This window comes from Marmota monax, unplaced genomic scaffold, assembly GCF_021218885.2.
Source record: "Marmota monax isolate L192 unplaced genomic scaffold, Marmota_monax_Labrador192_F-V1.1 WCK01_AAM20220418_F8-fsc00007, whole genome shotgun sequence".
In the NCBI taxonomy this organism is placed as follows: domain Eukaryota; kingdom Metazoa; phylum Chordata; class Mammalia; order Rodentia; family Sciuridae; genus Marmota; species Marmota monax.
Window position 1 is genome coordinate 29,734,588 of NW_026692781.1, and position 16,599 is coordinate 29,751,186.

Genomic DNA, 16,599 nt, shown 5'->3' on the forward strand with positions numbered 1-16,599 from the left:
GTAGTAGAAGAGCACCTGCTCCCCATAAAACAAATGGTTTGGAAATAGTTGTGATTTGATATACTGTAGCTTTGCTGTCTGCTTATATGGAAGTCCAAGACTCCTGAAAACCTTAGAATCTTTTAAAGCAAGTGACCCTTCCCTGTGTCTTTCACTGAGGAAACAGTAATGGCATTGATAGAGCTGCTCCTCAGTTCAATGGTGATTCTCCATGATGAGGGGATAAATGCTGCCCATGAAGGATAGACGACAGGGTGACATTCCATCCAAATGGGATAGAACTACCAAGTGATTATTGAAAGCTAAGACAAAGTGCCATGAATACCATACCAAGGGGAATGGCAAAGCTTCACATCCTTGCCTTTGATCTTGTACATTTTCATCAAACTTTGTAAATTTTAAGGGCTCAGGGTCAGCTCAGTGGTTGAGTGCTAGCCGAACATGTGTGAGGCCCTGGGGGTTGAATATACAACTGGAAGATTAGTCTCATTTAACAACTTATGCACACGGAGTCCTAGTTTTGTTGCTTTTTTTTCCTTTCCTTTTCTTTTTTTTTTTCTTTCATAATAGACTCAGCTACTTATGTATATTTAAAATGCTCTAGAGCTGCTTGGTCACTATTCACTATTATACACATTTATTACATAGAATTGGAGTAAGTACTTACAGAATAAGGGTGTGTGTGTGTGTGTGTGCGCACGCGCGCAGTACTGGAAATTAAACTCAAAGTTCTTTATAACCAAGCCAAGTCTCAGCTCTGTTTATTTATTATTTTTAGATAAGGTCTCACTAAGTTGCCTAGCCTGACCTTGAATTTGTGATCCTCCTGACTCAGCCTCCAAGTAGCTTGGATTACAGGTGTATGCCATTGTGCCTGGCATGAAATAAATACTGAGACTAGGACAGACTACCAAGTTTATTCTAATAAAAGGTTAGTTTTTGTTTATTTATTTTTAAATAGTTCATGGTTTCCCAGGCTGGCTTCAAATTCCTGGGCTCAAGCAATCCTGCCTCAGCCTCCCAAGTAGTTGGGACTATGGGTATATGCCACTGTACCCAGTTTTGTTTGTTGTTGTTGTTTTTAACTAGGAAAATATAACCCCTAGATTAAAAGCAAAATATAAAAATCATGTTTACACAAAATTTAAAATAAAAAATTGACATATTCCTGAATTTTCCCTTGTTCAATATAAATTTCTATCTCTGTTCTTGGTATTTCACATCCCTATGTGCAGGATGACAAAGGAGCCTCCATCTCTTATAGACCTTGGCATTGGGAAACCTGTCTGATTTTTCTCAGTACATTCCTGTGCTTTGTAGTTTCATAGCATTTTGTGGACTTGTGAAGTAGTGATTGTTTCTATCAAAAACCCAAGGACTCTTGGATATAGAACTCAGGTTCATCTGAAAATCAAGACAAAAAGCATTTCTGCAAATACTGTTGGTAGCTTTTTTCACAGAACAAGACTGAGTAGACAGTTCTTAAGTCCCTTTCTACTTGTACAAGCAGATAGCCATAAAATATTTCCTGTTAATCTTGCCAAAAATTCATGCAGATTGGTTTAGTTTAATTGCACTATATATTTGATCATATATATATATATATATATATATATATATAAAACATATGAGTGTGTTCAATAAAATGATAGCCTAGTAACAAATGATATTTTATTATTTAAATGATCTTACAATGTCAACATCAGTACTAAAAAATATAAATATAATGGGCTGAATTCATCAATGGGTAAGGTCAACTATAATTCACTTGAAGGTCCTCACCTTCTAAAGTAAGCTATTCAAACATTCATGAAAATCCTCTATTTTGCAGAATATTATTAGAGCAAGGCAAAGGCATGCCTATTAGCAGTAGTGAGAAAGGCAGAGATGAGCAGATTGTCATAAACATCACACGTGCTATGAGCACCTCTCCACTCCTGCAGGACTGAAAATTCTGGGTTTCAACATTCTTCAGGATTTAGCAAGTCAAAATAAAAGCATAATTCAAATCTAGAAAGATGTAGACTTAAATTTGATATTTTGTTCTTTTTATAGTGTTCACAATTAAAGAAAATTAAATATTTCTGTCTACTGAGGTTTTTATAAGTTGGGATTTTGTGTTGAAATTTTTTTCGTGTGTGTGTGTGTGTGTGTGTGTTTTGGTACCAGGGATTGAACCCAGGGATGCTTAGCCACTGAGCCTCATCCCCAGCTCTTTTTATTTTCTGAGACAGGGTCTTGCTAAATTGCTTAGTTGCTGAGGCTGGCCTTGAACTTGCGATCCTCCTGCTTGAGCCTCCCAAACTGCTAGGATTATAGGTTTGCACCACCATGCCTGGCTTTTGTATTGAATTTTAAAAGATGCTGCTTTGTTATATTTCTAAGCTAGTAGGAGCAATAATGTTTAAGCTCAATGAATCAACACAGGGCTGGTAACTGATGAGTCTTTAAAAGCATAGACACACAGAAAGAATTTATGTTTTTCAGAGAATATTTTAACAGGTAGGGGCTTGCTTTGTTTGTACAGTCCATAGTCAAAGAGAAAATTTGGATTAATTGTTTTATTCAGAAAATAGGTATTTATTTTCACCAATCAGTTATGTGTCTGTGCGCTGGGCATGTGCTGATTTGTATGTAAGAGAAAGAGAGATTATTTTTCAGTTTAAATAAGCCTCTGTAACTTCCTGAGAATTCTCTAATTAGGTAAAATACCGACTGGGATATTCAGTCTTCTTAACGGGAATGGTAAGCAAAGTATATTTTGTGCATTCATGAGAAACTGAAGTAGATTATTGCTTAATAACCTAATGGGACATCTGTTTAGACAGATGTTTTAGTTGAGAGAAGTGTAAACATGATTCTAAATTTACAAATATGTTGGTTATTCTTCCTTGTCTAGAAGATTGAGCCAAAGTTTACACAGATTAGAGGAAAGGTTGAGTCTAAAAATTCAAGGATATCACATAAATGCAGGTACAGTAACAAAGTCAGTTGGCAATTATTTTAATGACTATTTACAGGACCTCTGTTCTTTCACCTGGAGGCTCACATGCAAGTGACCTGAGTCACTCCGTCCTCCTGGTCAAACTGTCCTTCGTCTAGTTCCCTGAGGACACTGTCGCTGCTGCTGAACCCCGAGAAGCCACTGCACTGTGCTGGCCTTCCCTCCTTGGTCCAGCATTCTCCTGAAGGTGAGAATCGGCCCTCTTCCGGCGGGACTCTGGCCTCCGTAGGCTGTGACCCGCCTTCTTCTAATCCGATGCTCCTGCAGCTGACTTTGTTTCTGTCGTCGCCTTTCATAAAACGGCTTGCTTTCCTCTGAAACACAAGAGATTGGCAACCAGGAATTAAAAGACAGTGCTGCCTGTGCCTCTGCTCTGGCACATGCTGCTTCTTTGCCTGAAATGTCCTTTCCCTGCTTCTGTTCAAAAGCCTGCTCATGACAGGGCTGGGGGTGCAGCGCAGGGGTAGAGCAACTATTTAGCCGGCAGGAGGCCCAGGGCTCAAGGCCTGGGGTTCAATCCCCAGCATGGCAAAAAATTATCTAAATTAACTGTAGTCACCCTCCTCATCTCCTCCCTCTACCCCATTTTGCAACTCTTGAATGTTCCTGGTACATCCTCTCACTGGCAGGTGAGTTGTATACACCTAAGGAGAGAATTGTGTTCCAGTCATGTTTGGGAACAAAGCAAGGGAGAAATACAGATACATTTTGTCTTGTTGGAGTTGGCTGGGATCTAGACAACAGCAACTGTGCTGAGAGGCCACCCTACCCCCATTTCACCCTACCCCATGGCACAGGTGGCATTTGAACAAGTGCCTGGGATGTCTTCCTGGGCCAAGCAGACCCATTGCCTTATCTTGCTACAAACTTCTTCTGCCTGATGGTATGAAATGCTCAGCAATTTGATCTAGTGCATTCGTCAGACTGCGATAAGCTGTGGATGTTTTGCTAATAAATATTTACTGAGGACTGACCATGTCCTTGGTACAGTTCAGAATAAAGAGGACATGGTCTCTGCCAAGGAAACTAAGTCAAAAATAAGATATCTAAGTCAAAAAAGGAGCCTAAGGAGAATCAGCAGCTCAACATGGATATTCAGACTCCTGATGAGATCTTATTACAAGAGTTTCTTTAACACTGATACAATGCAACATATGGGAATGTGATCCATAATCTTAGGCACATAAAAAACAAACAAGGATTTAAAGATAAATTTAAAAAGCACAGTAGTTTCCCTATTTAAAGTGTCTTTTTTATTTTTAAACCAAAGATTCATTTATATGTTAGTTGGCAACTAAGATTATATTTTCCTAAATGTAAGAATGAAACTCTATGAAAAAAGTTAGAAGCCCATGCTGGTCTTCCCAAAGTGTGTTAATCCATAGGTTTGTTGAACTGTAGTGTATAAAATATATAAGTATTTTCTACTGATTTTCATGGCAAATATAGAAAACAAACAACTTTACTGAATTGGATTTTATGGGCTATATGGAATGAAACACCATGGAGACATTAAATAGGAAGATCAGCCCCAGGTGTTGCTTAGAAAGGAACACACTGGCAGCACCCGGGAAGCTCATTTTCTCATGGTCGACTTGCTGGAGTCTGTGGGCAACTTTAAGGGAAAAATCTACCTGGTCCTTCCTCAGCAAAGGCCCAATTCAGATATAGTTCTGTGGTGCTCACATTTTCCATTGGCACCCCGCACTCACCAAATGCAAATACTAGATAATTAATCCTTTTCCTCTGTTCCCATTCACCACATTTATTGAATTCAGCACAAGCAGTTGAAACCTGAATTTACTCTCAGATAGGATACTGGATTTGAGAATGGCACCTTCTCCCTGGCACTGTGTGTGTGGTCAGCAAGGATATAATCTTTTGGCTTCAGGCAGGAGTGACAAGCTCTGCCAGACTGAGCTCCTTTCTCAAGCCTGGTTGGGGGTGCCTTTCCCACAGGAATAAAGAACACATTCACTCTCGAAAGATGCTCTCAATGCTTTTAACACTCATTGAATCAAAATGGGAAGGCAGGGGTGCCTAGTCCCTTGGCTGCTTGGATCATTCCTTCCTCACCAGCAACAGGGCCAAAGGTGAGTTTTGCAAGAAATTCCTAATTGTATACAAGCTAACAGAGGCTAACTCTCACATATTTAATAAGTACTTACTTAATAAAAATTGAATATTTCTCAGAGTAAGATATTCATATTTCTCCACTTTTAGAGATGATCACTAATAAATTTCACTTCAGATGACAAAATACTTAACATTGTACCTCTAAAAGAATTCAGAACACACATTTTTATTTTTTCTATCCATGTGACTGATAAATTCAATAAATACATCTTTAGCAATGAAATTGCCTCTCCTACCCCAACCCCATTCCACAGGAAATAACAGCTTTTCCAACAAACCAATTTGTAGTGTCCTTATAACTCAGATTGTAGGAGTCTGAAGCCCAAGCAATCTTTAGAGGCCATATCCTTAAATTCCCTTATTTTTTCAGAGGTAGAATTCAGGCCTAAAAATAAGGTAGGGTTTGTCCAAGGTCATGGAGTAGCAGGCCCCAAACTAGTGCCTGAGTCTCTACCTTCTTCTTTTTATAATGTATTGGTCACTTTGGTAGAAATACATTTGTGGTAAAAGGGTTTGTGTTTCTTAAATACAATTTTCTTTCAATTACAAAAATAAAAATGTTCAATGTAGATAACTTGGCAAAAGCAAGAAAAAAGCAAACTCATCTATGATCCTATCTCCCAGAAATACTACTGTTAAAATTTTGTTTTCTTCTTTAAATACATATGCATTTGCATCATGTACACAATGTATAAAATATTACACAAAAAGTTTTATGCCTCACTTTTCTACTTAGTACTATTTTACAACTATCTATGTCCATAAAGAGAGATTTTTTCCATGCTATATGATAAGGTTTACTCACATACCTTTCCGCTTTCTTATATTTTCACTATAAAATGGGAGAAATTTTACCAAGGTTTGGATGCAAATTTAATGCTTCCCTTGATTTAACCTATTAACTTTAAAGAGTCATTTCCATTTTCAAAAAAAAAGAGGGGGGAAGTGACCCACTAAAATACACTAGACTCAGTGACAAGTTGGTTGATTTTAGGATGTCCTACCACTCTACTTTTCATTTTTCACAGTCAGTGTCTTAAAATAAAAAGAATTAAATTATAATTACTCCAGCAATCCTAGGACACTGTGTTGGACGAGTAGGAAAGTGGCCTACTCATAAAGGACAGAATAGAAGAGTGATCAAGAGAGAATTTATAAAGAGATAGCAACGTAGAGTGGATGGTCAGAATTTATTTCCCTTAGATTAGGAAGCCACTTCAAGCCCAAGTATCACTCTTGGTTTGAGGTTTTGAAACAATGCAAAGGCACCACCTCTACCTTCTCTTTTCCTGGATCATCCCAGTTTGGGGCTATCAAAATCATTCAAGCCTATGAGGAGAAAGGCTGGAGTGGACTACCTACTTCTCCAGCCAGCTTTCTAAATTCACCTCCTATGCTGCAGTGTGGGCAGGTGACCCCAGCAAATCCAAAGTTGTTCCCTGGGGCTATTATACTGACTCTAGGATAAAGAAGTACTTCTTTTCTTTCCTTTCTCTCTGTGTCTCTCTCTCTCTCTGTCTCTCTCTCTTTCTTCTTCTTCTTCTTCTTCTTCTTCTTCTTCTTCTTCTTCTTCTTCTTCTTCTGTGTGTGTGTGTTGTGGGGTGGGGTGGGGGGACAACCTATAGAATGTGAGAAAATATTTTTGAACTATACATCTGACAAGGAGTTAATATCCAGAAGGTATAAGGAACTCCAAAAAACTCAATAGCAAAATGACCCCACAAATAACTCAATTTAAAAAATGGACAATAGATTTAAATAGATGTTTCTAAAAAAAAAAAAAAGACAATGGCCAATATGTTCAACATCACTAATCAAAAGGGAAATGCAAATCAAAACCATGAACAGATTTCACCTTGCCCCAGTGAGAACGGCTATTATCAAAAAGATTAATACTGGCCAGGATATGGAGAAAGGGAGCCCTTACATACTGTTAATGGGAATGTAAATTAGTACAGTCATTATGGGAAACAGCATGGAGGTTTCTCAAAAATTACAAATGGAACTATGATATGAAGCAATTCCATTCCTGGGTATACCTATCCAAAGGAAATTAAATCAGTATGTCAAGGAGACATCTGCACTCCCATGATTATTGCAGCTCTACTCACAATTATGAAATGGAAACACATGTTCATCAACTGATAAATGTGTAAAGAAAATGTGGTCCATTTTGGAATTTACATACATATATAATGGAATGCTATTCTATCATAAAAAGAATGGAATTCTGTCATGGATGGAACTGGAGACCATTATGTTAAGTGAAATAAGCCAGGCATAGAAAGACAAGTACCACATTCTTACTCATGTGGAATATCAAAAGTTCATCTCATAGAAGTGCAAAATAGAATGGTTATTACCAGAGGCTGGGGAGAGTTGGGTGGGGGGAGGAAGGGAACTGTTGATCAATGTGTACTGAACTGAGTTACAGTTAGGAGTAAGAAGTTCTATCTATAGATAACAAATTAGTACCATATATCAAAAAAAAAAAAAAAAGCTAGAAGAAAGGATTTTGAAAGTTTTCATCATTAAACATTATTAAACATACCAGTACTCCATTAATATGTACAATTTTTATGTATCAGTTAAAGTATAAATCCAATTTATATTTAAAAAATTGAACTCCTGGGCTGGGGATATAGCTCAGTTGTGCTTGCCTCACATAGACATGGCCCTGGGTTAAGAAAAAAAATTAATTGAAGGATCCATTCGGTCCATCTTTCTTTTAGTAACCGAATATCTCCCCTTGAACATCCCATACTTTTGTACTAGCACATGGCTGCCCAGATTAATCTTCCTTGCCTCCCTTGAAGATGTATGTAGAGTCATAAATAAGTTCTGGCCAAGAGGAAGTGAAAACAAATGATGCCTATGGTGTGAAAGTCAGTCTGAGAAGCGTGCTTGGAATTCCTTTTTCCTATTTCTCAAGGCTGAACATGGTAACAATTGCTGTAGTAGCCCTGGGTTCAGAGGCAAGAGCCAGACGCTGAGGTGGCAAGGCTGACTGGTCATGAGGCAGAGCCATTACCTACACTGGAGTGCCATCCTTATACTATTACAAGAGAGAATAAGTCCCTCTTCCTGAATTAGCCATTCTTTTCTCTGTCATCTTTGTTCGAGTAGCTTAGAAACTAATGAACAACCAACATGGAAAAAAAGTTGCTGGAAAAAATGCTTTTTAACTTGAGACAATTTCTTTCTCTCAACTTTCCAAATATGAAAAATGTCAAGTAATACAGAAAGTTTGAAGGAGAGTACAGTATGCACCCATGTACCCATAACCTAATTCAACCTTTTTAAAATATTTTGCTATGTATGTATGTGTTCAGGAAAGTACAGAATCATTAATAAATTACATTTCTATATAATAGTTGAAGGTAAATTTTAGTTGGAGAAAATAGAAGCCCTATATTCAGTTTCTGAATAGTTTCTCCATACAGTTAGTAGTGTTTAATGGTATTAAAAGAAAAACATTCCTATGAAAACAATCACTCATACTGTCAGGCATTGTGCCAAACACATCTACATGTGTTTCAGACTGAATCCCCCTAAGAGCCCTGGGGTATGTCCTAATGTTAACTGTATTTTATAGACAGGGAAATGGAGGTTTCGAGAGTGCAGCAGACACTGTGTGTTTCTACTTGACCCCAAGCCCCAGAAACCTTTCATGGTTGTTGCCTACTCCTGAGGCCACCATTGGATGAGTTAGTAGAAACCAAATACTTTAAGTGACCTTTTGTTTCCTTTAAATGGATATCAAAGGGAAAGCCAGGCCCAGTGGTGAAGACTTGTAAACCCAGTGACTCAAGGGGCTGAGTCAGGAGGATTGCAAATTCAAAGCCAGCCTCAGCAACTTAGCAAGACCCTGTCTCATAAACAAAAACAAAAAGGGCTGGGGATGTGGCTCGGTGGTTTAGCACACCTGGGTAAATCCTAGTGCCAAAAAAGTAAAAAATTTTACAAATTAAAATAAAAAAGATTCAAAGGGAACATGGGCTGAGTTTTATTTGAAACAAAAAATTAAGAAAGGAGATCTTGGAAGAAAAATTTAAGAGAACATTTAACTGGATGAAGGTAAAATCCAGATCAGAATTTCTTCCCCTTCCTAGCATGGCTATCTTTTCCTTGAATCCATTTAGAGACTGAAGGGAAAGCGAGGAATGAGAAACGGGTAAGTGAGAAATGAAAGGCTGAGACCAGACAGAGATACACATGAAAAGTTTATTTGTCAGAGTTGCCAAATAAAGGCCATCTCTCTATAGGAGAGAGAGAGGCGAAACAGACTTGGGTTCTGGGATTTTTATAGGGCAGGCTCAGAAATCAGAGCTGGGTGGGTCCTAATGGTAGTGGATAAGGGTGGGGTTGGTATGAGGGAGTGATGAGCCTTTTTCAGAAACGCCCTTGGGCAGGAAAGTGAAATTTTTCTTAAAATGGAAGCTGTCACTTAAGATGGTTGTCCAGATGCTAAGCAAGGACCTTATAGAGACCTCTCCCTATAATAAAGTAAAAACAGATAAGAACAGAAAAAAAGAAAAGGACTTTATCACACCACATAACCTCATGTAGAAAAAAGGAGGTTAAGAACTTCATTGTACTTAATAAGAATTACATTACCCAACAACAGCCTTTATAGACAAACAAGACATTAAAAATGTAGTCTATGTAATTTACAAAGCAACTGATCTTTTGAAATTTTATTCATTTATTTATTTTTATTATTTTGAAATGAGGTCTTACTATATTGCCCAGGCTGGCCTTGAACATTTGGACTCATATATTTTTCCTGTTTCAGTTCCCGAGTAGCTGGGACTAGAGGCATGTGCCATTGTGCCCAGCTTGAAATTTTATTTTTTAAATGATCATACAGTAAAAGTGACTTTTGAGTGTATAGTTTTGTGAATTTTAACACATTTATAGGTTTGTGTAATCATAATCAGTACACAGAGTAGTTCTATCACCTAAAAAAACTCCATTTACTCCTCTATCATTCTGTTATTCCTCCCCTAATCCCTGACAACAGTATTGTGATGTGTTCTTCACACTATTGTTTTGTTTTCTTGATGTCAGATGAATGGAATAATACAATCTAACCTTTTGAGCCTGGCTTCTTTTACCCAGTATAACACCTTGGAGATTTGTTCAAGTTATCATTTGTATCACTAGTTCATTTTTGAGTTATGTTTAATTGTATGGACATACCATAATTGTTTTATCCATCCACCTGTTGAAGACATTTGGGTTGTTCCCAATTTTCAGTAGGTATGACTAAAACTGCTATAAATATTTGCATATAGGTTTTGGTGTGAACTTAAGTTTGTATTTAGCTTAAGTTTGTATCTTAATTATTAATCCTAATTAATTATTAATATAATATAATTAATATAATTACTTAATTAATTTAATTTAAGTTTGTATCCTGGAACTAGGATAAACATCTGAGAGAATTGCTAAGTTATATGGTAAATGTATGTCTAACTAAAGAAACTGTGAAAAAGTTTTCCAGAGAGGCTGGAAAGTACCATTTTGCACTTCACCAGCAATGGCATGACAGTTCTGTTTCCTCCTTATCCTCACCAGTTCTTTCATTTTTCTTTTCTTTTTTTTAGCTGTTCTAATAGGTGTAGTATGGGGTATCTCATTGGATTTTCATTTGTACTTCCCTGAGGGCTAGTGGTTGAAGCATCTTTTCATATATCTACTTCTCATGTATATGTCCTCATTGGTGAGGGAGTCAAGTCTTTTAACTATTTCTTAAATTGCATTATTTTTCTTATTGTTAGATTTTGAGAGTCCTTGATACATTTTGGATACAAGTCCTTTGTCATGTATGTAAGGTGAGTTTATTTTTCCCCCCTCTCTCTCAATCTATGGCTTGTCATTTCATTCTTTAACAGTGTTATTCATAGAACATTGTCACTCATAATTTTGATGAAATCTAATTGAACAAATTTTTAATGGATTATGTTTTTGTGATTATGTCTAAGAATTCTTTGCTTAACCTCACTTTATGGGCAATTTATTCAACATTTTTTTCTAAAAATTTTCTAGTTCTACTAACATAGACCATCTTTTAACAGCTTAAAGAAAACTGAGGCCCACCCAGCACAGTGGTGTAGTCCTATTATCCCAGTAAATGGGGAGGCTGAGGCAGGAAGACCCCAAGCTCAAGGCCAGCCTCAGTAATTTAGCAAGAACTGTGTCAAAATAAAAAACAGAAAGGGCTGAATGGGAGTTCATAACCCACTTGAATCAAAGTGTGAAATATGATAGATCAAGAACTATGTAATATTTTGAACAACCAACAATAAAAAATTAAAAAAAAAAAAGAAAGGGCTGGAGATGTGGTTTAGGGGTAAAGTGCTTCTGGATTCAATCCCCAAAGAAAGAGAAAGAAAACTGAGGCAATAGTAAATGGAAGCATGTTTTGACTTGATAATTTTCATGTTAAAACTTTTTAAGCTACCTAGAATATTGCATAAAATATATGAAACATAAAACAAATTCCAAAAGTAAAGTCTTGATAACTGCAGAGAAAAATTTCCAACAGCAGACTTCTTAGACCTTTACTTTATTTATTTATATATTTGTGGTGCTGAGGGTCGACCCCAGTGCTTCACACATGCCAGGCAAGTTCACTACCACTGAGCCCCAGCCCCAGTCCCTTGACATTAGTCTTACTAGAAGAAAGGGAAAATATTTTTTCCCCCAAGGGTCAGACTCTAGGTCAATATCTAACAGCTCATGAAATTGATCAGTTTAATAAAAACTCATTGACAATCCTAGGGCAACACTTGTCAAGTCCAAATTTCCACCGACTGTTTTTAGAACTAAACATCTTTGACAAAATTATCTGAAAAACCTATAGAGAAATCTCCCAAACAACAACTGATTATAAAGTACAAACAAAGAACAACAGTGCCATTACAAATGTATGATTGCATAATTTTTTAAAGGTATATTATAAATTTAACTTTCACAAAATATATATAGATAGCTAAGTTGACTGTGGTAATATTAATAGTTTTTGTATCTCTAGAGAAAACTAAAAGAATTTGCAAGTTGGCTTGTTGTTATAGAGGTTAGATACTCCAGATTGCTTTACCCACATGTTCTTCCTGAAATAATCTCAACATCCTGAAATTTTTAAAAAATATTTTTAGTTGTAGATGGACATAATACCTTTGTTTGTTTATTTTTATGTGGTGCTAGTCACTGAGCTACATCTACAACCCTTTTTATTTTATTTTTATTTTGGTACTAGTTCTCAAAATTTCCCAGTGTGACATTGAATTTATGATCTTCCTGCCTCAGCCTCCCTAGTTCCTGGGATTACAGGTGTATACTACCACACCTGGTTTATGATGTGAAATTTATGCCCTGTTTTTCTGGAGAAAAAAGGAGGGTGGAGAGTTTCTCTTGTATCTGCTATTTCTTAATTCTTTCAGCTCAAAATAATCCTTATAGCAAAGTGGCATATTTTGGAATGGCATATTTTAGTCCCCTTCAGAACTATCTCATGTTGCCTGATGGCTAGCATATTTCCCTTCTTACAGAAGACAGAAGGGAACATTCAGAAGAATGTTTTCATATCAAGTCCCCACTTCATCATCTGTACTCACCATTTGGAATTACAATGAGAATTTAGGGATTAAATGCTTTAATATCATATCCAATTCATAAAGCATCAATTCTACTCACTTCTGGGGTCTGCACAGCTGAATTCCACATAACTGGCCTCTGAAGGAATACCACCTGCTTTGTAGCCAGATTCCCCTCACTGTAAAAAAACAAACAAGCACACACCAGCAATAGTATTTGTCAATCAGTAATTCTTTGTATTTCACACTTGGCTAGAAATGATCCACACATGTCCTTTGTAAAATAATCTTCTGACCCCCAAGATAATTATGAAATATGATTCTGTATAAGTTACAGCTGGGAAAATAAGATGAAAAAACAAAATATGGTCATTATGAAAGAAAGAAATTTTTATGTTTAAAAACTCTTATAATATCTCACTGTAACTGTTTTCATCTCTGTTTTCCCTCCTAGTCTTTAGCAACATATGTAGTTTTGTATGTCTATAACCACCACATATTTACATTTTTGTTTCTATACCTTTCATTGAATACCCTTTTCTTTGTTAGTATGATATGATCATATTATAAGAATTAAGATACCAAAAGGTACTAAGCCTTTTCTTTATTTCTGGAGAATAGGTTGTTTCCAGTTTCCTGATAATTATAAATCATGGTGTTATAAAAGTATACATAATCTTCATCTTATAAATTATTTCCTTAAGATAAATTCTCAAGAGTGGGTTTACTAGGTCAAAAAAGTATGATCTAAGCTTCTTGGTATGCATTGTCAAGTCTGCCTCGTCAAAAAAGAGATCAATTTGGGCCCCACATGTGAGAAATTTTATATACATTTCAAATGACAGACATCAGGCACAGCCAGTTTTATTTTCAAGATGCTTCTTTGTAGTCAGCCACTCAGTATTCTCCTTATTTAACTTCATCATGGCAAATTACCCCTTGCCAAAGACTACTTGGGGTTTGTGTTCCTCTGAAATGCTTTCCAGTCTCCATGGATTTATGGGGAGGAGTGTCTGCTGCTAATGTTGCTCAGTTACGACTTTTATTATGCAAAAAACCTCAACAAAACCTTACTATTAGCTGCATTTTATGCTGAGTTCTTTTTCTGGAAAATGAATGCAATGCTGAGATTCTGGCCCTAGTATATGTCAACTGCACACCATCTGAAAATCTCAACACACTGATGCTAGTGAATTTTGTGAAACATCAAATTGCCCCTCTAAGTGGTGATGGGAGACTGCTTCTTTTTTATTTTTAAAAGATTGCTTTTAGTAAAGTCTCATTTTAGTTGGACTTTATCTTCTATTAGAACTATTAAACTTGGTATGAAGTATAATGTAATTTTTGGGAACAACTTAAATCATTATAAGATACCAGTTGGTTGGGAGAAGGTATTTGCATGCTTACAGAACAGGCCAGACATGTGTTTAGGAGGCTCAAAAAACATAGCTTTGGAACCAGACAGTTCCTGGGTTCAAATTCAAACTCTACCATAGTACCTAAAGTGGACTACTTCAGTCCAAGTCTTTACATTCTCTGACTCAGTTTCCTATCAGGAACCTGATGACAGATGAGTCAACTGGGTATGAAGAGCTTCCTCTGTGCCTGTTACTAGCAGAAGCACGACAAATGTGATCTCCTTCCACTTTCTCCATCCCTTTAGTGGAATGTGGGGTGGAGTTCAGGAGAGGGGAAGTATCTCAGAATCAATAATATCTCTTAGAGAGCAAGTTCAGGGGAAAGGGAACTTGAGAAGAGAAAAGAGATTTCTGAGTGAGGTTCAGGGTGTGCAATCCAGGTAGAGAATGACATGAAAGAACCAGGCCTACAACTATCCAAAGATCCAAAGGAGGAGGGATCAGGGTAGAATTATTCTTTAATAGAAAGCAGGAGTGTCAGGGTAGGAATTGTGATGACTCTATAGGGACTGACCATGGCAAGGGGAAGTGTGAATGCTCTAGGATGCAGTGTCTGGCCTGGGGCAGACTTCCCCAGCTTCATTGTGCATCCCAAACCCAAATGCTTGTTGATTCCAGATCTGTGGATTCTCCATTTCACTAGGCTCCACAAGTAGCTCTAATGTACTATATTTAGGAACCATAGCTAAAAAAGACAGACTTCCAAGTGTGGAATTCTTGGGCCCTGGAGATTACTTGGTAATAATTCCTACAATTCCTACTATCAGAAGGCATTCAGTGTTTTTGTCCCTTAAATGATAACACCCATCAATGGTTCCTCTTGATGTCTAATTTTGTCTTCATATTCTTCTAATATGACTGTGTGTATTCTTTGTTTCTTTGAGTGAGTACCTATCAGTGGATATCAATGAGGTGTGGGAAGGAGAAAGGACATGGTCTACCAAAGCCTTAGTTGGTTCGAGGTGGTGGGTAGGTGGGTGGGGGGGGTATTCATCAAGAAAAATAGTTCTCAGCTAGTCTGAAGCACAGTACCCTGGGCTGAGAATTATTGTCTGAATGTTGGAAATAGGATTCCCTTCACCAGCGTTCGGCTTGGTATTTACCACATCATGCAGAGAGGTAACATACTAGCAAATGGGAGGGCAAAGCAACCATAGTCACTTTGATGGGACAGTGAGATAGTCAAACTTATCAAACTTATCACTCCTGTGGTATGAAGAAGATTCACCTGTGAGAGGGCAGGACTACTACTTCTTCTTCTTCTTTTTTTTTTTTTTTAATTGGTACTCGGAATTGAACTCAGGGTTGCTTAACCATCGGGCTTCATCCTCAGCCCTTTTTATTCTTTATTTTGAGACAGGGTCTCACTAAGTTGTTTAGGACCTTGCTGAGACTGGCCTCAAACTTGTGATCCTCCTGCCCCAGCCTCCAGAGTCACTGGGATTACATGGCATGGTGCCCATCAGGCAGAAACTTTTAAAAGCAAGGACAAGTATCCATTCATAGGCAAAAGTGACAATGAGTAATACTTTCTACTGGCTCTGTGAGGATTGGTGTTGTGGATCCTCATGACATAAAGTAATAAAGGCAGAGGTGATTTCTCAATTTTTCTGGGCAGCCTCCAGATGCCCAAATAAGTCTTTGGAAGGTCAACATGTGCCCACTTTTTGGGGAGGTCCTTGGAGTCCAATCTGCAATTTGAGAGATGTCTGCAAATTCTATGGCACTGGTGTTCTGAGGGCCATTCAGATTTAAAGTAGGTCCTGCTATTTTCAGAACACCAGTGAGACCATGTTGTCAGGATCAGCCACATAGGAGCTGGGCACCCTTAGCCTTGAGTGGTGGAGGTGTGGAGACTGGCTTCCAATATGCGCAGAAGCAGGTGGATCCCACCTCCCCTCAGCAGGGGAATGAAGCCTTGGGAGTGGGCATCACCCAATGAGACTGGGCTATACCCCCCTGAAACCCAATCCCTTGCCTCATTTGGGTGGAACTTTCTTGAGTATTTTCCCTTCAATAAATAGGGCTTCAGGCACGCTCTCTTGCTCTTTCTCTTTTTTGTCTGCCTCTCTTGTGGGAACTGGGGCCAAGGAACCATTGCTGAATCCCAAGAAAAAGGTATTTTCTCTGTCTCTGTGTGATTATTTCATGCCAACCCAATTCATCTGGAGTGACCCTGACTGATTTAGTGGCATGTGGCGGCACCATGTAATTTGGAAATTCTAATCATGGCAGAGCTAATACAAAGAGGTCAGAGCTTTGCAGAGAGATGCCTATTTGGTAAAGAAAGTGAGTATCTCATGCTGCCAGTAACTCTTGAGATAATTCTACTTACAGATATAGGATAAAGTATTTTCCCCATAGTGCAGACTGAAGAAGTCGTCATGGGACCTGAGAGTTTGTTTCAAATGCCCTGGATGCTTTCAGAGAGGACAGGGCC

At 37.8% G+C, this 16,599-nt stretch overlaps 1 protein-coding gene across 2 annotated transcripts in view; it reads right to left on the minus strand.

Moving 5' to 3' along the window:
- Positions 1-1,657: 1,657 nt before the first annotated feature.
- The window catches only part of Rftn2 (raftlin family member 2), a 62,704-nt gene continuing 47,762 nt past the window's right edge, over positions 1,658-16,599 (minus strand). For both annotated transcript variants that reach the window (XM_046447628.2, XM_046447627.2), the window contains 2 exons: positions 12,842-12,920; positions 1,658-3,318 (listed from right to left, as the gene is read on the minus strand). In XM_046447628.2, the coding sequence (XP_046303584.1) occupies positions 3,046-3,318; positions 12,842-12,920 (352 nt within the window). In that variant the 3' untranslated portion in view covers positions 1,658-3,045. The remainder of the gene's footprint in view (positions 3,319-12,841; positions 12,921-16,599) is intronic.